Raw genomic sequence first — 25,173 nt, 5'->3', positions numbered from 1 at the left:
AGACCAGTCCAACCTGTCGTTAATGTGGACCCCCAAGTACTTGTAGGAGTGGACCACTCCTTGAATAGTGGCTTTTTGGTGCGTCAGTAACCAGTTTGTTGGTTTGTTGATATTAACTCTTTGAGGGCTGAATATTTTTTCTGAAACACAATGGCTTCACACAGAAATCAACATAAAACATCTGTTGCTGCATTCTATGGCTGCCAGTTTGCCAAGAATGTGCGGCAGGCAAGCTGCCAGGCTGTGTTCACGTGGCTGCACGGGGCAACAGCAGCGGCCACGGTCACAGTGCATTGCAATCTGGTTTCTACCTCTTATCATTGTTAAGTGACAGTCCTCCCAGGCAAACAGTGCCATAGGCTTGTCAGCTACATGAACCTGTTCAGCACCACGATTAGCTGGGGACCAATCAGCTGAAGCTGCAAAACCTCATATTCGTTTTCAATCGCTTGTATCAAATTCAGACAGAACAGGCAACACGTCCTCCACGGTGTATTTTGCTTTACGCTTTAACCTCTCGCCAGATGGCAGTGCCATTTTTGCCATTCTCTGCACCTTGCGACTCACGGGAGCGCAGGAAATCTCGGTCAAAACCCATGAAGAGAACTTTCCTTCTACCAATGAGAGTCTAACTAACATGCAACGGTTGGTTTTGTCACAGTTTACAGCTGATTATCGATTATCGTCAGCTCCTCCTATTGACAAAAGTCGACATCAGCCCTGAAAGAGTTAAGATGCAGACAATTCTCTTTGCACCAAGATACAAACCTCACCACCTGACTCTTCTCCTCTGTCTCATCCCCTTTATCAATACTCTCCATAAGTGCAGAAGCATCTGAGAATTTCTGCAAGTGAAAAGACTTCTATTATATTTGTAGTCTGACTTGTATAGAGTGAAGAGAAAAGCAGACAGGCCTGTTCCTTCTGGTACTCCACACACAGGCCTTGAGTCTGCGTTCTGCCTGACTGACAGTCCATTATCCATGATGCCACAGGCTCATCCACCTTCACATCTCTGATGGATGACACTGAAGGCACTGGAGACATCAAAAAACAGAATCCTCACAGTGCTGCCAGCTTTGTCCAGGTGAGAATAAGCCTTGTGGAGCAGAGAGAGAACTGAATTCTCCACTCCAGTCTTTGTCCAATAGGCAAACTGCAGTGGGTCCAGGTGGTCTACCACAAGAGGACTCATATAACAACAACATCCATCCATCCATCCATTATCTAACCCGCTATATCCTAACACAGCGCCACGGGGGTCTGCTGAAGCCAATCCCAGCCAACACAGGGCGCAAGGCAGGAAACAAAGCCCGGGCAGGGCACACACACACACACACACCCAACACACACTTAGGACAATTTAGGATCGCCAATGCACCTAACCTGCATGTTTTTGGACTGTGGGAGGATACCCACACAGACACGGGGAGAACATGCAAACTCCACAGAGGGAGGACCCGGGAAGCAAACTCAGGTCTCCTTACTGTGAGGCAGCAGAGCTACCACTGTGGCACCGTGCCACCCATAATAACAACATTTATTTATAGAGCACATTTTCATACAAATGATGAAGCTCAAAGTGCTTTACATGATGAAGAAGGAAAAAAGAAAAATATAAAAATAAGATTAGTGTGGAAAGCATACCCCCAGACACACAGACAGACACCAGAATGTCCAAAACACTTGTTTATTTCTCCAAAGCACCACAATGCCTTCCTCCAACACTCTTTCTTCTTTCTCTTTCACTTTTCCTTTTTGACCTCCTCTCCCCTCCTCACAAGCTTCGTCTCCTTTCTCCCAACTCTGGCTCAGCTTCTGGAGGGAGGCGGTCCCCTTTATACTGACCCAGATGAGCTCCAGGTGCTCCCCCTGACGGCACTTCCTGGTGTGGCGGAAGTGTCAAGAGAGCCCCTGGAAGCACTCCGGATGCCCCTGGGAATTCCTCCGGCAACACTTCCTGGTGTGGTGAAAGTGCTGCCATCCAGGACTTCACAACCGTCTGGGCACCCCCTGGCGGTGGCTATGTCCTCCGGTAGGGATAAGCATCCCAGCTCTGGTCCAGTGGCCCATAGGCAGACCCGGGCGGCTGCCCCCTCGTGGCCCAGGGAAGGTATTGTCCATCACGGGGACCATCCAGGCATCCCAGCTGGGTAGGGTCCCCATCCATCTGGGACATTAGGCAATACTAAGTAACAAAGAACTTTGGCCAGAATTTACTGTAGTCCTCTCAAATGTCTTCATGAGGTGAGATGTAGTTGCTACTGGTCTGTAATCATCAGTTAAAGAGTTTGCTGCCATCTCTGTAACACGAACAATGCAGGGTCATTTCACCCCCTTTCAAATTCTCCCATTCTAACTTTTCTAGTCCATAATTCCAATTCTCTTAAAGGAAATTTACCCACTTTTGAGCTCCAACACCACAGGTCTGTAGTCGTTAGGCGAAAAAGCATCTGCCTTCTTTGGACCTGATACAATGCAGGGCAGTGGCACTTTTCGCAGTCTTAATTACAGACTGAACAGGCGACACAGGATGCCACAAAGCTGATCAGCACAAACGTTACCAACTTGATGACTGACTCCATCTCTAGAGAGTAGACCAACTCACCATACCCAGAAAATGTTCATACAGGCACCAGCACTGTCTATAAGTCGTACAATGCTGTGGAAATCTGAAAAATCTGATACACTTGTAAGTTAGTCACATTATCCCCTGATTCCTAGTCGGGTAGTCTGATATCCTGAAGGCGATGAGGTTCAGCAGCTGCCATCTCACTCAGAGTTGATCTAGTGAATTCCATCCCAAAATGCTTTAAAGTAAAATTCAAAATAAAGTCTTTCTATTATATAAAAAAACATGGGACGAGGTGAGACTTTTTTGAAGAGATTTTTTCAAGACCTGCAAGACAAGACTTTGGCCATGAGATTTTTTCAAGTCACGCCATCCTCTCAACCATATTCACCCACGCACACAGCACTCTCACCTGTTATTCGTGTGAATGCTTTTGTCAGACACAGTTCCTGCTCTCTCAGCACTTATAAATTTTAACATTTTCCTCACTTTAAGTTCCCAATTAAAGAAGACGTATTATGTCCAAATCTCATTGAAGAATTTCATTACGAAGGGTTATCAACAAAAGAAATGAGTACACGGGCAAACCTAGCACAGAGAAATGATGAAGTCAAATGAATTAACACGAAAATTGTCGATCGGTTACACGGCAAATTGGTTAAATGCGTATCGATAGACTATACTGAAACAGTTGGTGGTGATCGTGCGGAAGATGAAAACATTAGCTTACAATATCACAAAGAATATCTACAACCGTTAACACCGTCCTGTCTTCCGCCGCACGAATTACTGTAAAAAGAAGGATGTATCCAAGAAAGGTAATGTAGTACATCTTCTGCAGATAACATCAGACACCAAAGCAGATCTTGATATGCCATTCATATTAAAACGTTTACAGTTTCCCGTTAGAATAGCTCTTGCAAAGACAATTAACAAATCTCAGAGCCAAGCATTCGAAAAAGTCGTTTTATTTAATAGAGAGAAAGAAATGAAATTCAATCACGGGCAGTTATACGTTGCGTTGCCATGATGAAAGTCCAAACACAGAATCAAAATCCAATGCCATATTGACGAAAATGTCATTCAAAAAATTGTTTTTGCTGAAGTTTTACAGTAAAAGTGTAAGTTTAAAAAGTATTTGCGTGTTAATTTCAAAGCCAAACGGAACGAAATTGTATTACACAACAAAAAACTCTAACGCAACATGTAACATAATTTTCTTTCAATTTATTACGTTTTACTATTTCTTAATCTGGTTAATTATTCTCTGTAAAGTAAAATAGCTAGTTCTATTATGCATATGTAACAATTCCCATGAAAATAAAAATTGGTTTAAATTGTACATCCGCATCCCCAAGCATGAGCGGCAGAACCGCAAAGTGGCTAGCGCGTAGCACAGGTCCGGGGGTTGACGAGCAAAGCGAGCAGGGAGCAGAGCCCCCTAGTATTTATAAAAATTAAACAGAAGAATTAGCTTATGCTCAAACAATGGCATTAATCCTGGGGGGGTTTGTTTTTGAAGACAACTGAAATGTCAAGGTTTCCAGCCCTACCTGTCCTGTAGCTGACCACACCATGTCATACTACCCCAGCGGTTCTCAAACTGGGGGCGCGAATGTTGCCATATGTGGCGTAATTTCGCTATTCGTAAGGAAATTTTAAACTTGTAGCGGTGTATCGGCAGCAAAAAATATAGGAATACATTTTATTAGGGTTTCAAAAAAATGTTAGGGGGGCACGATTAAAACTGTTATGAAAACTCACGTCACAAATACTTAAAGGTTGAGAAATGCTGTACTACTCCATACTGTCCAGCTCAATACAGGGAACATTGGGTAACAAGAACTCACCCGTTCCTTTACAACACGTCAAGGAACTGTGACCTGATTCTTAACCCCATGTCAGAGAAACAACACAAAGAGAAACAAGACAGTGGCGCTGGAATATGGTGGCACTTAACAGCTGTTTTTAGTCAAAACCCCACAGACGGTACTCTTCAAGTTTGTGGGAGCGGGAAACACTTGGCAATGTTTACTCAAAAATGGCGACGTTATCTCGTAACCTCGTCATTACTGCATATGTGTAAAGATTACAAGCAAGTGAGATGCACAACAGTGGACAATGATGAACACTGAGGGACATCCACTCCATATTGGATCATCCACTTGCACTTTTACTCTCACTATAAACCAGAAGAAGGACACACATGCTAGGAAATGCATGGAAATGTTGACAGTTTATTCAAAATATGCCTTTTCCCCTAAAGTCTTAGCTGTGTGAAGTGTGTATTACCAACCATTTTCTGAAACGGCTTCCCATTAGAGAATAATGAGGCCTATTATTTCAGGAATCTAACTGTGGACAGGACACTCGTCCATAACAAGGCTACTCTCGTTCATGCAGAGTCAATTCAGAGTCAACCACTAACCTAAATTGGAGATGTGGGAGGCAAGAAATTTTGCAAAGGCTAGAAACAAGTTTGGGAAAGGATTTTAGTCAGACAAACAAAGCAGATGGGAGATGAGCAAGATGTGGGCTCAAGTGTGTGTGATAGGATAGAGAATAGGTCCACCGTGTACTTTGAAAAGTCGTTGAATGAAGAAAATCCAAAGGTAGTATTTGGGGATGGAGTCCTAAATGAAGATCTGCTACCAAGAATAAGAAGGCACTGAAAAGAGTGAAGAAAGGAAAGGCAACAGGACTGGATGAAATCCCAGTGGAAATGTGGAAGAGTTTAGGAGAAGAGGGAGTAGATGTGCTCTGGGATCGGATGCACAAGATCTATGAACAGAAGAGAATACCAGAGGAGTAGAGGAACAGTGGGGTTGTACTCAATTGTAAGGAGAAGGGAGATATTCAGGACTGGGGAAACTATAAAGGGATAAAGCTGATGTCACACACAATGGAAATTTGGGAAAGGGTTAAAGAAAGAAAGCTTAGGAAAGAGACCACCACAATGGAGGAACAGTTTGGTTTTATGCCAGGGAGAGGAACAACTGATGCAGTCTTTGTATTGAGACAGCTGATAGAGAAACATCCAGAAAAACAGAAAGCATTGCATATGGCATTTATCTATTTGGAGAAGGCCTATGATAGAGTGAAACATCAAGAGGTCTGGAGGTGCAGGAGAGAAAAAGGAGGACTAGAGAAGTGTGTGAGGATTGTCCAGGATACGTATGATGGAGTGAGGACTCGGGATAAAAGCAGTGTTGGGGTAACAGACAAGATCCCAGTTAGGGTAGGTCTGTACCAGGGGTCTTCTTTAAGTCCTGACCTCTTTGATGTGGTGAAGGATGTGTGGACTCATGGAACAGAAGACCAATCCCCTCTGGTGCAGGATTTTTGCTGAAGACATTGTGATGTGTAGAACCAGAAAAGAGGAAGTGTAGAAGACGTTGGAAGAATGGAGAAGGGCTTTGGAAGATAGACGGTTGAAGATAAATAGAAGGAAGACAGAATATGTGATCAGGATTTAGAAGTTTACCTGTAAGGAGAGCTATTGAAGGAGTGGACACATTTAAATATCCATGATTAGTGGTAGCCCAAGATGGAAAATTAGATGCAGAGATAACCCATAGAGTGCAGTGTGGATGGAACAACTGGAAGAAGGTGTCAGGAGTGTTGTGTGACCAAAGAATTAAGGTGAAGGTTAAAGGTGAGGACTTCAAAACGGTGCTAAGACCAGCAATGTTGTTTGGAGCTGAGACATGAGCACTAAAGGGAGCACAGCTGGAAAGAAGTTTGATGTGGAAGAAATTAAGATGTGGACATGGATGTGTGGAGTTACAGCAAAGGGCAGAATTAAAAATGAGACAATCAGAGGTGCAGAAAAAATGTGAGAGATGTGAAGAGGAGAGAAAATGAATATGTGGGCAAAAGAGTAATGGACATGGAAGTACTGGGGAAGAGAAAACCAGGGAGGTGGAAATGTAGGTTGACAGATAAAGTAAAAGATTGCAAGGAAAAGGTTCTGACTGGGGAGTTGGTGCGGAACTAAGCTGAATGAAGAATGCTGATTAGGGACATCGACCCCACACAGAAATGGGAAAAAATGAAGAGGAAGAAGAAGAAGATGCAGTGAACATGTAAGCTGCTCACTGACAATAACCACCCTGGGCAACAAAATCTTAAAGCCAAAGAAAAGTGCTGACCACTCTCACATGTAGTCACTAAACTAGAGATTCAACTCCAGAGACTAGCGAGGTGAAGTGGAATCCCTAAACACTGTGTCTGGCATTACAGATGGGATAGATAGATAGATAGATAGATAGATAGATAGATAGATAGATAGATAGATAGATAGATAGATAGATAGATAGATAGATAGATAGATAGATAGATAGATAGATAGATAGATAGATAGATAGATAGATAGATAGATAGATAGATAGATAGATAGATAGCATTTAACAGAAGCTAAAAAATAAAAACCAACAACAACATTCCCTGAAAAGAAGAAGACTTCTGACTTGGTTAAAGATAAAAGAGCAGTCCAAGTGAGGCATCATGCCAGCGTATTGTGTTGGTATAAAGAAGCCCCAGTAGCGTTTCTTGACACACTTCTGCTGACTGATTCAATGGCTGAAAGTCCTTAGAGAGGATGTGCAGCACACCACAGCATTGAAACCCCCACTGTTTATCAAGAGGGAGGACTCAAACCACCTCAGGGCAGTCCAAGTGATGCCAAGGAGGATGTAGTGGTTGACCATGTCAAAGGCAGAGGATGAGCACAGATGACAGATTACTATCTCTGGTCTGCCGTAACAAAGAGCCATCATGGCGAAATGGCTCTATTTGAATCCTGACAGATTAAGATTCAGATTCCTTTTATTGTCATTCCATTCCTTTTATTGTCATTCCACTTAGTACAATGAAATTGCAGCAGTCCTAAAGTTGCATTCACGTATAATGGACATAATTAAGTTATAATACATTACAATGTAATACAAGGGTGGCACAGTGGTGCAGTGGGTAGCGCTGCTGCCTCGCAGTTTGGAGATCTGGGGACCTGGGTTCGCTTCCCGGGTCCTCCCTGTGTGGAGTTTGCATGTTCTCCCCGTGGGTTTCCTCCGGGCGCTCCGGTTTCCTCCCACAGTCCAAAGACATGCAGGTTAGATGGATTGGCGATTCTAAATTGGCCCTACTGTGTGCTTGGTGTGTGGGTGTGTTTGTGTGTGTCCTGCGGTGGGTTGGCACCCTGCCCAGGATTGGTTCCCTGCCTTGTGCCCTGTGTTGGCTGGGATTGGCTCCAGCAGACCCCCGTGACCCTGTGTTCAGATTCAGCGGGTTGGAAAATGGATGGATGGATGTAATACAATCCAATAGAATAACTAAATATTGCACTTAGGTATAATGCACATATGAATTGAGTGCAATAATAGTCAGTCAGTCAGTCATTATCCAACCCGCTATATCCCAACCACAGGGTCACGGGGTTTCTGCTGGAGCCAATCCCAGCTAACACAGGGCTAAAGGCTGGAAACAAACAGCTGCCAGCCTACCGCAGGGCACACACACACACACCCCAAGCACACACTAGGGACAATTTAGGATCGCCAATGCACCAAACCTGCATTGTCTTTGGACTGTGGGAGGAAACCGGAACACCCGGAGGAAACCCACGCAGACACGGGGAGAACATGCAAACTCCACGCAGGGAGGACCCAGGAAGCGAACCCAGGTCTCCTTACTGCGAGGCAGCAGTGCTACCACTGCGAGTGCAATAATAGAAATCGATAAATTATATAAAGTGCAAAGAATGTAAACATACACTTGTAGTGCAAGAGTGACTGTTGTTATTTTGGTCTTTGTCAATCATCATAAGTGTTAAGTAGTATTCAGTTCTTGCATGGCTCTGGGGTAGAAACTGTTCTTAAATCTGTTTGTCTGCTATTACATAGACCATGAACCACCTAGCAGAAGGGCAACACCTCAAACAGGTGATGTCCAGGTGGGAAGGCTCTTTCATGATGTTGGCTGCTCCCTTGAAGCTGCGAGAGCTGAAGAGTTCCTCCAAAGGGTTTGTGTGCGCAGCCAGTAATTTTCTTGGCAGAGTTTGTGATGCTCTGATGGGCTCTGCTGTCTGCCAATGTGCAGTATGACAGCACACTCTCAATGGAGCAGCGGTAAAAGGACACCAGCAGCTTCTCCTCCACGTTGTTTGTTTTTTTTTCTTTTGTTTGTTTTCTGAAGATCATCAGGAAGTAGAGTCTTTCTTTCTTTCTCTCACTCTCTCTCTTTTTTTAATCTTCTGTGCCTTCTTGACTGCCGCTGTGGTGTTTATGGACGGGGCGGTTCATAGGATCGAGAAGTCTGTTCTGTAGAAGAAAGGAGGGCGACTTGGGTAAAGACAGCGTGTGCAAGAGCTTTGGATAGAAAACAGTGGAGAAACGCTGATCGATACAAAGAAAAGGTCTTCAGTTCTCATTCAGCAAAATCGCCGTCATTATTGTTTTCGTAATGTTGGAACTATGTTTTTTAATCATATGGTGTTTTACAAAATAAATATTGATTGGCCACTGATCAGAAAATCAGACATTCTCTTTTGTTGATGCATTATCTTCTTAAAAAGAGAAAGTGGTGTGCAAATTTAAAAGAAAGTGACACTCGGGCTGAAGGTGATTGGTATGCAGGCAAGTGGGCGGGGCTGTTATGTAAACACCAATCACGGAACCTGCTGCAGTGGTACAACAGGTAACCAGAGAGCGAGCGAGTGAGTGAGAGAGAGAGAGAGAGAGACGTGTCAAAGCTGGGGGCACAGAAGTCAAGCAGACTTTCTCATGGTCTGCAGCGGGGCAAGGCCTGAAGTATCTTGACTGGCTGCACTTTGTCTTTCTCGCTCCTTTGTTCTTATTTGGAAAATATCTTCTTGTCTAGTGACACAACAAACGTACAAGCTGGCACCAGGTTTTTATTTCCTTGATGATCGCCTGGGCAGATAAACAGAAATGCCTGAACGCTGCATGAAGGTAAGTTAATGCACATTAAGAATGCGGTCTTGGGTTACATTTTCCAAAGCGTTGTGCCCCGTGGGGCAGCAGCTGCCAATTCATCCTGCTGAAACTCTACGTTTATTCTTGCTAATGCCGTGCACTAAGCTGGTAACCTTTAAGAAGCATTATGTTAACTTCGACAATAGTGTGGAGGGGTTGGATCACCTCGTCAGTGCGAGGATCTACTGTATCATTCTCCTAACGCACATATTTTATACATTTCTAAACTTTTAGATAGACGGATATCTTGCTACAAGTCAATGTCAGGGATGTATTACCCAGTAAGCTGACATTAGGTACTCGACAGGTTAAATGCAGAATATAGATCTGAGTGACTTTGATGAGGGCCAAATCGTTATGGCCAGACGACTGGGTCACAGCATTTCCAAAATGGCAGGATTGTGGGGTTTTTATTATGGCTACCCGTGGCAAAGGAGGGAAAGAAAATCACAAACCGTTGACAGGGTGTTGAGCAGCCAAGACTCACCAATGCGAGGGACCAATGAAGACGATCCCTCTTGGTATAAAACAACAGTGGGGCTACTGTGGCACAAATCATTTTAGTAACAGTTATGGGAGTAATGTGACATGACACAAAATGCATCAAACCCAGCTGTGTATGTGACTGAGTAGCCCCAGTCCAGTCAGAGTGTCTGTGCTTCCCCACTGTCCACCACTGAAAGTGCCGAAAATGAGCATGCAAGCATCAGATCTGTATCTTGGATTAGCGGTAGAAGGTTGTTGGCCCGATGCATCTCGTTTTCTATTGCATCATTTACCTCATGAAGAGATGGCACCAGGACGGACTGTGGGAAGAAGACAAGCCAGTGGAGGGAGTGTAATATTCTGGGCAATCTCTGTTGGAAAACCCTGGGTCTGTACATTCAGGCGAACTTTAATTTCACATTTCATTTACCACCTACAGCACGGGTGTCAAGCTCCAGTCCTGGAAGGGCGCAGTGACTGCAGGTTTTCATTCTAACCATCTTCTTAATTAGTGACCAGTTTTGGCTGCTAATTAACATCTTTTTCCTTAACTTGACTCAGACCCCTTTGTTGTTTCTTTTTCCTTAATAATGAGACACAAAACGAGCTGCCACATGACCAGCTATCCATAATATCTGAAAATAACAAAAGGTAAGGTAAGGCTGATCTCTCAGGTCACCAAAACATTTTGACGGTGATCTTAGAAAAACAGAAAATCAACAGTTTTGGAAATGTCTCCTGTGGCAGAATGAGAGCAGCAACAAGCCATGGAATTAAATAACAAGTTTAATTAACAGCAAGAATCAGCTTCTCATTAAGAAAGTGATTGGAGTGAAATTGGTTGGAGTTTGAAGACCCATCATCTGTTGTCTGGTTTCATATCTCATTTGTGTTTGGCTGTCATTTAATCAACAAACGAATCAATTCAGAGGGCTGAATCCATAAAAACAGGGCAATTAAAAGAAAGGGCAAAGTAGTTAATTAGCAGTGAAAACTGGTCACTAATTAAGAAGATGGTTAGAATGAAAACCTGCAGCCACTACAGCCCACCAGGCCCAGAGTTCGACACCCCTGACCTACACTACCTAAACATTGTTGCAGACTACATACAAAGCAAGTCATGCCATCTTTTTAGCAGGACAGTACACCACACTGCACAGATTTTTCGGGAATAATTTGAGGAACATCATGAAGGGTATAAGGTGTTGCCCTTGCCCCCAAATTCACCAGATACTCAATCCAATCAGCCATCTGTGGGATGTGTTGAAACAACAAGTCTGATATGAAGCGGCTTCACCTCACAGCTTACCGGAGTTAGAAGATCTGCTGGTACCAGATACCACAGGACCCCTTAGGGGGGTCTTCTAGTGTCCATACTTGGTCAGGCCGGCACACAAAAGGGAGACAGCATATTGGTGGCAATGTCTTGGCTCATCAGTGTATATTGCAAATAACAGACTTTCCTCCTGTTCGATACCCCTTTCTATATTTCATTGTTCTGATGTCTGCCCATTGAATCGTACCAATCCTATGCATTTCCAATTACTACTTTTAAAGATCCTTTTTAGTTTTTTGACATTTTCTTATTCTATCATTTAAACCTGAAAAGTAGATTGATAAGTGACAAGCATGTTGCTCTACCCTTCTAAATGTCTGAAAGCGTGTTAGAAACCATACTCGGCTTTGCCCACTGCTCAGCCTGGGAGAAACAAATGACCATCTTCTTGACAGTGGGACACACAAATAGCTAAAATGTCAATGTCAATTTATTTATATAGCACATTTAAAACAACAGGATTTGATAATGAAGACAGTGTATGCTGCTAATGCTGGAGGCTGTGTGATGGCTTCACCGAAACAGGCCTGCACCTTGAACACAGGAGTATGGTGGTGGCGTCTTCTCAATTAGAATTTGTTGTACTGCCACATCAGAAAGTTTCCTATTAAACCATAGAAATTTGATGAGACAACCCTCTGAGCGGCAGCACAAGTGCTTATTCACTGTGAAGCTGATGTGTGGCTCTGGATGAACTCTTAACCTGTTGTTCATTTTAGCTCAGTTTTAATAATAATAATAATAATTCATTACATTTATATAGCGCTTTTCTCAGTAGTTTTGTTATTTTGCTCTTCCTCTCGCGTCACATTTTATTATCCATCGTTTCATTTAACTCAGAGCCTGCTGAATGCCATCTGGAGTATTTCGCTGGACAAAAAACTTCCACTTTACAGTATTCGGACAGCCCCCTGTTATGATAAAAAACGTCTAAACGTACATTGAAACCCTATACCCTAAATCCAAACCTGAATAACCCAATTAAAGGGCCAAGAGGAAGAGGCTACAAGGTCCGTCCATCCATTGTGTGATCTAGTCATCTAGTTAAGGCACATAGGTATATTATATTAATCATGCTAGCTGTACTACCCATATAAAATGAGCTGAAATCTAAATAATCAACATAAACCTCAGCATTAACATTTGCAATGTTTTTTGTAATCCATGTAGTAATAATATTAATTGCATTTGTCGTTCCAGCAGATGGTGCCTCACAAACACTTGCATTACTACAAATGTTGTGATGTGCCATCTGGTGGAATAACAAATGCAATGCATATACCTCTGTTATATATCATTTAGTATGGCATTCGTAAAAGCAGTGTTAATGTTGATGATGCACCATCTTTTGAAATGACAAATGCAATGCATTTTATTACAACAAATATTTGTAATGCACCATCTGTCGGAATGGCAAATGAAATGCATTTTATTACTACAAATATTGGTTATACGGGCAGCACGATGGCACAGTTGTAGTGCTGCTGCCTCGCAGTAAGGAGACCTGGGTTCGCTTCCCGGTTCCTCCTTGCATGGAGTTTGCATGTTCTCCCAGTGTCTGCATGGGGGTGCTCCGGTTTCCTTCCACAGTCCAAAGACATGCAGGTTAGGTGGACTGGCAATTCTAAATTGTCCTTAGTTTGTACTTGGTGTGTGTGCCCTGCGGTGGGCTGGCGACTTGTCCGGGGTTTGTTTCCTGCCTTGCGCCCTGTGTTGGCTGGGACTGGCTCCTGTGACCCTGTAGTTTGGATATAGCGGGTTGGATAATGAATGGATATTTGTAATGCACCATCTGTTGGAATGAAAAATGAGATGCAATTATTAAAACAAATATTTGTGATGTGCCATCTTTCAAATGACATACAGTTAGTTCCATAAATATTTGGACAGAGACAACTTTTTTCTAATTTTGGTTCTGTACATTACCACAATGAATTTTAAATGAAACAACTCAGATGCAGTTGAAGTGCAAACTTTCAGCTTTAATTCAGTGAGGTGAACGAAAGGATTGCATAAAAATGTGAGGCAACTAAAGCATTTTTTAACACAATCCCTTCATTTCAGGGGCTTAAAAATAAATGGACAAATTAAATAACTGGAAATAAAATGTTCATTTCTAATACTTGGTTGAAAACCCTTTGCTGGCAATGACAGCCTGAAGTCTTGAACTCCTGGACATCACCAGATGTTGGGTTTCCTCCTTTTTAATGCTCTGCCAGGCCTTTACTGCAGTGGCTTTCAGTTGCTGTTTGTTTGTGGGCCTTTCTGTCTGAAGTTTAGTCTTCAACAAGTGAAATGCCTGCTCAATTGGGTTAAGATCAGGTGACTGACTTGGCCATTCAAGAATTTTCCACTTCTTTGCTTTAATAAACTCCTGGGTTGCTTTGGCTGTATGTTTTGGGTCATTGTCCATCTGTATCATGAAACGCCGCCCAATCAATTTGACTGCTGTATTTAGCTGGATTTGAGCAGACAGTATGTCTCTGAACACCTCAGAATTCATTCGGCTGCTTCTGTCCTGTGTCACATCATCAATAAACACTAGTGTCCCAGTGTCACTGGCAGCCATGCACGCCCAAGCCATCACACTGCCTCCACCGTGTTTTACAGATGATGTGCTATGCTTTGGATAATGAGCTGTTCCACGCCTTCTCCATACTTTTTTCTTACCATCATTCTGGTAGAGGTTGATCTTGGTTTCATCTGCCCAAAGAATGTTTTTCCAGAACTGTGCTGGCTTTTTTAGATGTTCTTTAGCAAAGTCCAATCTAGCCTTTCTATTCTTGAGGCTTATGAGTGGCTTGCACCTTGCAGTGCACCCTCTGTATTTACTTTCATGCAGTCTTCTCTTAATGGTAGACTTGGATATCGATACGCATACCCCTGGAGAGTGTTGTTCACTTGGTTGGCTGTTGTGAAGGGGTTTCTCTTCACCATGGAAATGATTCTGTGATCATCCACCACTGTTGTCTTCTGTGCACGTCCAGGTCTTTTTGTGTTGCTGAGTTCACCAGTGCTTGCTTTCTTTCTCAGGATGTACCAAACTGTAGATTTTTCCACTCGTAATATTGTAGCAATTTCTCAGATGGGTTTTTTCTGTTTTCGCAGCTTAAGGATGGCTTCTTTCACCTGCATGGAGAGCTCCTTTGACTGCATGTTGTCTGTTCACAGCAAAATCTTCCACATGCAAGCACCACACCTCAAATCAACTCCAGGCCTTTTATCTGCTTGATTGATAATGACATAACGACGGACTTGCCCACACCTGCCCATGAAATAGCCAAAGAGTCAATTGTCCAATTACTTTTGAGCCCCTGAAATGAAGGGATTGTGTTCAAAAAATACTTTAGTTGCCTCACATTTTTATGCAATCGTTTTGTTCACCCCACTGAATTAAAGCTGAAAGTCTGCACTTCAACTGCATCTGAGTTGTTTCATTTAAAATTCTTTGTGGTAATGTACAGAACCAAAATTAGAAAAAAAGTTGTCTCTGTCCAAATATCTATGCACCTAACTGTATGCAATGCATATGTTTCTGTTATTTGCCATTTGGTATGGGACTCGTAAAAGTGGTGTTAATGTTGCCAGTTCATACACGAAAATTGTGTGCCGTAGTGAAAAGCAATCAACTGGTTATGTTTTTTCTCTTTGTCATAATAAATCTTCACCAACATGAAATGCACCACACGCATATGTGAGAGAGAGAGGAGGTTAGGAGAATGCTCTGATACAGCGCATTACTGCACTCTCCAAATGACAAATCAACTCAGGATCCAAGATTAGGACCCGAGTTCAGCCATACGACGGGTGACACCTCAGCACCACACTAGTGGAATGGAACAGTGTGAGGTTTTTTTATGGTGGCTGGAGTGCCAATCCTACCACTAACTCCCAAGTTGGATGGCCTACTTGTAGGACTGGATGCAGATTAACGTCATACCCAGGACGTTTAACACTTTGGATTGCATTTAATTTTGGCACAAATGATCTTCCATACTTTTTTACCTATTAAAGTTGGTGGAAACAGTTTAGACAGAGAAAGAGCAGGGGAAAGCCAACTAACATGACCCTGTTTGAAAAGCTCGGTTAACAAGCACAGCGAAGACGTGATGAGTTGCTTCTGGCTGTAATCCTGAAGCAGGCAGTAAGTGCAGTCAGGCAGGTGTCTCCTGAGAGACAACGGCATCCCTCAAGGCCACACAGATAGTTAGGTAAATAAATAAATATTTACACACACACACACGTGCACTCATGCACTCTAGTCTGAAAACACACAAGAATAACTAAAGGAAAAAAATTAAAAAGCCCTTTCTTATATACAGTGCATCCGGAAAGTATTCACAGCGCATCACTTTTTCCACATTTTGTTATGTTACAGCCTTATTCCAAAATGGATTAAATTCATTTTTTTCCTCAGAATTCTACACACAACACCTCATAATGACAACGTGAAAAAAGTTTACTTGAGATTTTTGCAAATTTATTAAAAATAAAAAAACTGAGACAGCACATGTACATAAGTATTCACAGCCTTTGCCATGAAGCTCAAAATTGAACTCAGGTGCATCCTGTTTCCCTGATCATCCTTGAGATGTTTCTGCAGCTTAATTTTAGTCCACCTGTGGTAAATTCAGTTGACTGGACATGATTTGGAAAGGCACACACCTGTCTATATAAGGTCCCACAGTTGACATTTCATGTCAGAGCACAAACCAAGCATGAAGTCAAAGGAATTGTCTGTAGACCTCCGAGACAGGATTGTCTCGAGGCACAAATCTGGGGAAGGTTACAGAAAAATTTCTGCTGCTTTGAAGGACCCAATGAGCACAGTGGCCTCCATCATCTGTAAGTGGAAGAAGTTCGAAACCACCAGGACTCTTCCTAGAGCTGGCCAGCCATCTAAACTGAGTGATCGGGGTAGAAGGGCCTTAGTCAGGGAGGTGACCAAGAACCCGATGGTCACTATGTCAGAGCTTCAGAGGTCCTCTGTGGAGAGAGAAGAACCTTCCAGAAGGACAACCATCTCTGCAGCAATCCACCAATCAGGCCTGTATGGAAGCCACTCCTTAGTAAAAGGCACATGGCAGCCCGCCTGGAGTTTGCCAAAAGGCACCTGAAGGACTCTCAGACCATGAGAAAGAAAATTCTCTGGTCTGATGAGACAAACATTGAACTCTTTGGTGTGAATGCCAGGTGTCACGTTTGGAAGAAACCAGGCACCGCTCATCACCAGGCCAATAGCATCCCTACAGTGAAGCATGGTGGTGGCAGCATCATGCTGTGGGGATGTTTTTCAGCGGCAGGAACTGGGAGACTAGTCAGGATAAAGGGAAAGATGACTGCAGAAATGTACAGAGACATCCTGGATGAAAACCTGCTCCAGAGCGCTCTTGACCTCAGACTGGGGCAACGGTTCATCTTTCAGCAGGACAACAACCCTAAGCACACAGCCAAGATATCAAAGGAGTGGCTTCAGGACAACTCTGTGAATGTCCTTGAGTGGCCCAGCCAGAGCCCAGACTTGAATCCGATTGAACATCTCTGGAGAGATCTTAACATGGCTGTGCACCGACGCTTCCCATCCAACCTGATGGAGCTTAAGAGGTGCTGCAAAGAGGAATGGGCGAAACTGGCCAAGGATAGGTGTGCCAAGCTTGTGGAATCATATTCAACAAGACTTGAGGCTGTAATTGCTGCCAAAGGTGCATCGACAAAGTATTGAGCAAAGGGGATGAATACTTATGTACATGGGATTTCTCAGTTTTTTTATTTTTAATAAATTTGCAAAAACCTCAAATAACCTCAACTTTTATCCACCAAATCTAAGCGATGTCAAAGACGAGCATGGGGAAAGATTTCATCAAGATACAAAGGTGATGGAAAACTGATATCGGGGAAAATTCACTCTGAGCATGATGGGTGACTACTGTTGGTTCTTGCAAAGAGAGACAAATGTGCAGTACAAGCGCAAAATCGAGTGACTCCAACATTTTTGGGCACGCTGACCTCACTTTTATATTGAGGTAAATTGACATAAATAATAATAATAATTCTTACATTTATATAGCGCTTTTCTCACTACTCAAAGCACTCAGCAATTGCAGGTTAAGGGCCTTGCTCAAGGGCCCAACAGAGCAGAGTCTCTTTTGGCATTTATGGGATTCGAACCGGCAACCTTCCAATTGCCAGTGCAGATCCCTAGGGTATCTGAAATTTAAATTTTTAATTTCTTTTAGTACATACATTGTGTATATGTATGCATGTGTGTATTACAAAACATCGCCAGTGTATGATACCATCTCCTGTGCAGGTTTAGTGTTACTGGAGGAGAGAGATGCTTGTACATTAAAACTAATTAGCTGCTCTACTCAAGTACCACACAAACTGTCTACACTGGGGGTCCCGAGGCGTTGTGCTCGGTACACTGGAGTTATTTATGCTGTCAAACAGAGATTACTGCAGCTCAGCACATGTAGTGGGATTCAGTAATGTTAGTCAGAAAATTTAAATGCGATCCGTTCCAAGTTCATTTCAAATTTCTACAAATCAGGGTGCCATATTGTCTCCAAACTCAAACGTCGATCCGCCTCATCGTATAGCAGGCTTGAATAAATGTCTACCAACAGGAAACAGTAGAAGTTCCATTTATTTTACAAACTCAAGAATGGCACCCACGGCTCTAGACGCTTATTTGGTTTTATGCTGATCAACTGTCTTCTTATGTCTAAACTCCAACCACAATGGCAGCTTTGAGCAGGCAAGCTAACAGGAAAAGTATTCTTACCTCAAGGAAAATAATTCCAAGAATCTGTGATAAAATAATTACTTCTAGATTCCTATCATTATCACAAGGATGCCTGATAAACGCTCGAGGGCATGTTTTCTTAAACTGAAATGCTTTCAACTTCAAAGTGGACAGATTTGGTGCGTTTTAAGGCTTTTGCTATTTACCTATGAAGCCCTATTGTAAGCTGCAAGAACAGACAAAATATTTTTAAAATGTATAGATAAAATGCTTTATGTGGCAAATGAATATATACCATGACTGTGAAGAAATAACTTTGACTTGAAAAATAACTTTAATAAGAGACATTCTTTTGTGGACATTTTAAAGGCTACAGGGAGATTCACTCAAAGGAGGCCCTGAATATTCATTCTGCTGTAACTCCCGTTAGGATGAAGCAATTTGAACCAAAATAATCCGCTCTATACCTTGACGTATGTGTAATCGACTGCATTACATGCGATTCTGGAAGTGGTTTCCCTTTTCTGTCAGACACATTTTGTCATGGCGCTCCATGTTCCTGAACATATCGGCAAGCGTCTCGGGGGGAATAGCAGCAATTTCACGTTGGATGTTTTCCTTCAAATCTTCCACAGTGCGAGACTTGTCCCGATAGACTTTTCCTTTGAGCATACCCCAAAAAGAAGAAGTCTGGTGGTGTCAGATCTGGCAAACGTGGTGGCCAACGCCCCTTTTGAAATGACCCTTTAGCCGAAGAAGGACTGAACTTCTGCCATCCTCCTTGTCAATGTGTGACATATTAACTCACGATCACCCAGGAGGGTATTATTTTGCTTTTAGTGTGCAAAGTACTCAAAAATGAAGGCATGAAAAGTCACTGTGTGCAAAACACGTGCCTACTTAAGCAAATCAGGTTCAATATAAAGGTAATAGCAATAAGCAAGCATTTTCCTAAGTAATTTCTAACAAAAAACTATTTCTTTTCCTAAGCCATTTTTTGCTTTTGCTTTTTTATTCTTTTGAGTGTCCATTGCATTCAAAATATCCTTCTTTTGTTAGACCAAAGTATCTTGACTTCCATGATGCCACACCATCCAGCATTATGGCAGCCAGGCACACAAAAGGGTGACGGCCATGAAATCTAAAACACAAAATGTTGGTTTCTGTTAGAAAATCATTAATGTCACTGGAATAATAATAAAACCATTTTAAGAAACAAAAATAGCACAATGTTGTTAAAAAACTAAACAAAAATGAAGCAAAAATGATTGAATTGAATTCATAACATAGTATGTCTGTATATGTTGCACAGTTTTTTGCTTTCTGATGTACATAAGCCCACCTTTCTTCAGTGCTTTATTACAGACGAACGTACCAAGTTAATGAATCCTCTGATTGGTAATAGTTGCGTGAAATGTCTAGTAAATTTGAAAAGACAACAAAATGTCAGGTGTGCTGTGGTTTGTTCAGGCTTAATGTGGAATCCTCATTGATACTCTCTCCATATCTTATATATAATTCGCCAGTCTACTCACTCACTCACTCACGTCTGTCCGAAGCCGAATGCGCAGTCGCCTTCTGCGCAGCTGCCCGAAAAACCTTACGAGGCCGACATCGCGACAGGCGGCGGATTTACGGCCGCGAAAATTCAAAGAGAAAGGCGACTTCGACCAACATCGCGGCAGGCAGCGGATTTACGGCCGCAAAAATTCAAAGAGAAAGGCGACTTCGATTAAAGCTCTAGAGGCCTGAAAGGCGATTTCGACTACAGCTCGAGGCCTAATTACGCATTCTGATTCAATACACCTATATCAGGTTTGTGATGCTTATACTTACTACTATTGCACTCGTACCCGTTTCATCTTACGTTGTCAAAACGGGCTCTTTGTCTAGTTAATAGTAATAATAATGCATTTTATTTTTAAAGCACCTTTACCATGCTCGAGGTTAACAAATGTTCATTTCCTTGTGCAGATGTTGTAAAGGAGAAAGGAGGATCAAACAAAATAAAGTAAAGAAAATAAGAGAAAAGATAAGTTTATAGTAAGTACATAATTTATTCCCCTCTCTCAGTTATGCAAAAAACTGGAACATTCCCTAATCAAATTTAAATTAATTTTGTGCTCTAAAATCTATTATATTTTGTCTCATTGCAAAGTTCTGAAGTCCTAGCTTTACTGGCGATGAACTGGACAAACAGCATGGCAAACAATAACCAAGTAAGTGAACGTGTTGATTTTGTTTTTAATTCTCAATGTAGTTGGTACCTTCTCACTTACGTCCAATGGCCAGGTATTCTCATTCATTTAAATCTGCCATAAGTGGTCTATTAGGCTTACGTATATTTTTGTCTTCCAGCCTCTTTGCTCAAGTGACATTAACCTGGGTCCGTCTGCAAACCCAAAGTAAGTACTTCACTTCTGAAGGCTGATTTTGTGTGTTTCCTCCTTACAGTGTCCTAAAGATACAATAGTGATAAAAGGCATTTTTAAATTTGGAACTTCTGATGCCCACTTGCAGACAGAATGCACTTTGTGTTTCTTTATGTTGTCTTGACCCAAATTATTGGCATTAAAGTGTTAATTTGAAATTAGTGAAAAAGAAATACCTGACGTTCATGTGTGTGTCTCTGTATGCTGTGTCCACCATTGTTTTTTGGCCAATAAATATGTATTCAAATGGGGGAAGAAGCATTCAAAACGTTAGAACGTTTATATGTCTTTCTATATTGTATTATTTTTTTATGCTGTATTATCATGGAATTTGTGAGACTTACAAGGTGTGCTATCAGATCGGTCCACTCCCACACTGTAAGATTAACACACACAGGTACACTTAGACATTCTTTCTAGACAAAGTCTTGGGTGATTCCAATTGCCAGTCACCCGACAATATTCCACATGGGACCCCCTCCACATACGCATGTCACTTTTAGTACCTTACTGTCCCTAGAGACTCACTATCACCAGCACTAACAAACAATATGGGTGTCCTCTGGACACAGAAACGCTCAGTCACTTTGTTTATAAGGCTACTTTCTAACCAACAGTGTCTTACGTCTACTGTCTTCTTCTTCTTTTGGCTGCTCACCTTAGGGGTTGCCAAAGCGGATCATCTTCTTTCATATCGTCATGTCTTCTGCATCTTGCTCTGTCACACCCATCACCTGCATGTCCTCACCACCACACCTCTTCTCTTCTCTGGCAGCTCTATCCTTAGCACCCTTCTCTCAATATACCCAGCATCTCTCCTCTGCACATCTCCAAACCAATCCAATCTCGCCTTAATGGCTTTATCTCCAAACCGTCCAACCTGAGCTGACCGTCTAATGTACCTGTTCCTAATCTTGTCCATCCTCATCACACCCAATGCAAATCCTAACATCTTTAACTCTGCCACTTCGAGCTTTGTCTCCTGTTTTTTGCTCAGTGCCATCTGTACTTGTTCTAAATATCACAAAGTGCCCTCATACTTACTTCAGTCACTCAAGACATAAAGGCTAAGTACAGGTTAACTATCACTAATCCGGCCACCAGTAATCCCGTTCCACTCGTCCTATCAGTTTTGCAACATTTGGCTGAATCTGAGCAGACCGTATAGGCCTCTACACTTCAGAAATCACCGTGCTACTTCTGCCAGCAGATATATCATCAGTAAACATCAGTGACCCACTTCCATTGTCAGCCAAGTATGCCCATGCCATAACACAGCCTCTGCCATGTTTCACAGATGATGTGGTATTCATCGGATTATGAGCTGTTCATTCTGTTCTCCATACTCCTCTCTATCCAACATTCTGGCACATATTGATCTTAATTTAATTTGTCCAAAGAATACTGTTCCAAAACTGGACCGTTTTTAAAAAATATTTTCTGGCAAAGTCTAATCTGTCCTTCCTGTGCTTGAGGGTTACCAATGGTTTGAACCTTGCAGTAAACCCTCTGTATTTACTTTCATGAAGGCTTCTCTTGATTGTAGACTTTGGCAATGATAGGCCAAACTCCCAGAGAGTGTTCTTGGTTTGGGTAAACATCGTGAATTGGTTTTTCTTCACCAAAGAAAGAATCCTGCAATCACCCAGCACACTTGTCTTCCATGGTTGTCCCAGCTTTATGGTGTTACCGAGCTCACCAGTGTGTTCCTTCTCTTTAAGAATGTACCGAGATGGCTGATTTGACCACTCCTGGTGTTTCTGCTAACTCTCGGAAGGGTTTGTTTTGCTTTCTCAGCCTGTTCTTACTTTTCATGGACTGCTCTTTAGACCTCATATTGAGAGTTCATAGTGACGGCTTCCAAATGCAAATTCCACACTTGGAATCACCTGCAGACCTTCTACCTGCTTAATGGTTAATGAAATAATGAGGGACCTGCTCCCACCTGGATATGGAACAGCTTGCCAGTCGATTGTCCAAATACTTTTGAGCCCGTGAAACTGGAGTCAACCATGAATAAAAATGACTGTCATTCCTAAGAGGCTCATACAATATTTCTATTAAACCCTTTGAACTAAAACTGAAAGCCTACACTTCAATCACGTAATTATTTCTTCATTACAACTCCATTGTGGTGGCATATAGAGCCAACAGTGTCACTGCCCAAATACTTATGGAGCTGACTGTATGTGCGAATCTAACCACCGTTGATCCAGCAAACTCTAATCTGGGACCCCACAGGTCTCACTGATGTCGGATTAGTAATGGTCGACCTGGAAATGTAGAAGCATAAGAAGTATCAAATAGAAGATGATTTAACAGAAAAAGACTGCAAAGTCTGGATGTGTACACTGTTAGGAAAGCTTACTGAAAATCAACATTGTCAAGGGTGGACATTGTCTTGGTCCGTGTTTTGATTTAGCAATCGGTGTTATTCATAGGTTGCCTTCTTCAACGTTCAGAATAAATGGTCACACGTATCCAAATCTGTGACATCACTTCCTATGTCATTGCTGCCTGGATGAGTCATATTTAGTAACAATGCATCTGAGGGGCTCCAGGACATGTGATATTACACACATTTGATTAGCTAGCTGTCCTGGTAATAAATAACTCTGCTCAAAGCCTTTGATCTTTGATCGTAACTGTACAATCTATTATTGTCTTTGTTTTCTTTATCCATTAAGTTATAAATCTTCTCTAGTTCTTTAAACTAAAAGCACCATAAATTCTTTAGATAGCAAAACAGATGCATTAAAGTTATACATTTCTGGTACAAGTCAGACAAGAGTGACCAAATGATCTAAAGGAAGGGAAAGTGCAGATGTATTTAGATAAGTTGATTTTTACATTAGTTGAGTAATCTTCTTAAGGGTCTTGTACATTCCTTGTTAGTTTATAAAAAAAACAATCTGCAGTATCAAAATATGACGATTTTAGACTCCAGGACATATTCTATGAATGCACAGTGAACGTCGTGCATTGGTCCAAATGACTTATTCCGAAATTCAGAACACAAACACACAGACTCACAACTGAAGAGTGAACATTTGATTTAAGATAAATTGTGTTAGCTAGCAGGGTGATATTTTAGTCAAAAGTTATTAGTTAATAAATCTTTGTTATCATGAGCAGGAAAAAAACAGGCGGAGTAAGGGGATCTCCTCCCCAAAACCCAGATAACTAACAATGGTAATTCAGTTTCATGAAATTGTATCTCTGATTGAAGTATTCACTTCTAAATGAAATAAAAACTGTCTTCTGCTTTCAGTGCACAACCTACAGACTTCGACTTTTTGACAGTTATTGGAAAAGGAAGCTTCGGCAGAGTAAGTTTCTGGGCAATACATTGAATTTTGTTGCATGCATAATGCATGTTTATGAATTTGATTGTAGGCTTAATATGTGTCTATCAAGCATTTTTTTATTTTGATGTGACCTGTAATATTTTTACTAGTCTCACAGGGCCAGACATGATTCTCAAACAAGAATACACAACTGGGGGCAACCTGTTAAAAAGTGCATAGTGAATAGTGGTGAAATCCGGCACTGCAATGACGGCACTCAGAGGGCTTCTTCCTAAAACAACCGACACCAATTCCTTCAGTGCGTGCACTAAACTAAAATGTTGGGGTTCAGGGGGAGAGCAGAAGAAACTGAATATAAGAGTTGATGCTGAAAGGAAATCAAAGGCTAAAACTGCTGTTATTTATTTAGAAACACAGTAGCACAAGATAAAGCTTGGTGATTAATTTGTATGTTGTAATGAAAGAGAAGGCAGACACACACACACACACATGTACATAGACCACCGCAGCTACATGGATTTGAGCAGTGCTTCTGTTTGTTACAGTATCATTCTGCCTGAATCACTACATTGATAACAACAGCAAACAGAGCTTACATCAGCATTGTGGTCTCTGGGTACACAACGTGTTAAACACTGCGGCTATTCTGGCATGGCATGTTTGCATTTCCAATTAGACAGTAATATTTAGTTATTCATTTAGACTAGGGGGCTTTGTCCCCTGCTTACTTCGCTCGCCAACCCCCAGAGCCACTTTGTGCCTCTGCTGCTCGCATATGTGGATTTCACTTTCACCAAACAACAAATCTTTTAATTCTCACGGATATTCCTCTTCATTGGGAAAAAACATTACTTTTCCCTGATGGCAACACAAATTAGATGATCTACAAGTCTCCAACTTCAAGTTTAAATCCAAACAATATGTTCGATCTCTTTTCGCTGTTCTATAATTTCACCGAGTAATAATTTCAGTTTGTTTGCACTAATGCGATCTTTACTATCATTTTTTTGAGACTTTCAAATTTTAGTACTTTCATTATCTCTAACCTATCTTTTATATCTATTTTATCTCTATATTATTTATTTATTTTATATTATTTATATATTTATTTTATATCTATTATATCTAAACTGTTTATGGTAAACGTTAACATTATTCAAAGTTATTCACTGTCTGTATACCTGCATGTGTTATCACTCTTTAATTTAATATTTTCTTTATCAGTATGCTGCTGCTGGAGTATGTGAATTTCCCCTTGGGATTAATAAAGTATCTATCTACAGTGGGTACGGAAAGTATTCA

At 41.7% G+C, this 25,173-nt stretch overlaps 1 protein-coding gene across 2 annotated transcripts in view; it reads left to right on the top strand.

Annotated features, from left to right (window-relative positions):
- Positions 1–25,173, top strand: part of sgk2a (serum/glucocorticoid regulated kinase 2a) — an 88,507-nt gene that overhangs the window by 25,079 nt on the left and 38,255 nt on the right. The window contains exons 1-5 of one of the 2 annotated variants that reach the window (XM_028812108.2): positions 9,301–9,540; positions 20,106–20,174; positions 20,290–20,350; positions 20,490–20,536; positions 23,835–23,892. In XM_028812108.2, coding sequence (XP_028667941.1) covers positions 20,315–20,350; positions 20,490–20,536; positions 23,835–23,892 — 141 coding nt within the window. In that variant the 5' untranslated portion in view covers positions 9,301–9,540; positions 20,106–20,174; positions 20,290–20,314. Of the gene's footprint in view, positions 1–9,300; positions 9,541–20,105; positions 20,175–20,289; positions 20,351–20,489; positions 20,537–23,834; positions 23,893–25,173 lie in introns of those variants that run through there. The other variant, XM_051932582.1, reaches the window with a different exon arrangement.

Source organism: Erpetoichthys calabaricus, chromosome 10, assembly GCF_900747795.2.
Source record: "Erpetoichthys calabaricus chromosome 10, fErpCal1.3, whole genome shotgun sequence".
NCBI lineage: Eukaryota > Metazoa > Chordata > Cladistia > Polypteriformes > Polypteridae > Erpetoichthys > Erpetoichthys calabaricus.
Note: the sequence above shows the minus strand (reverse complement) of the source record. Positions and strands in the feature narration are given on the sequence as shown.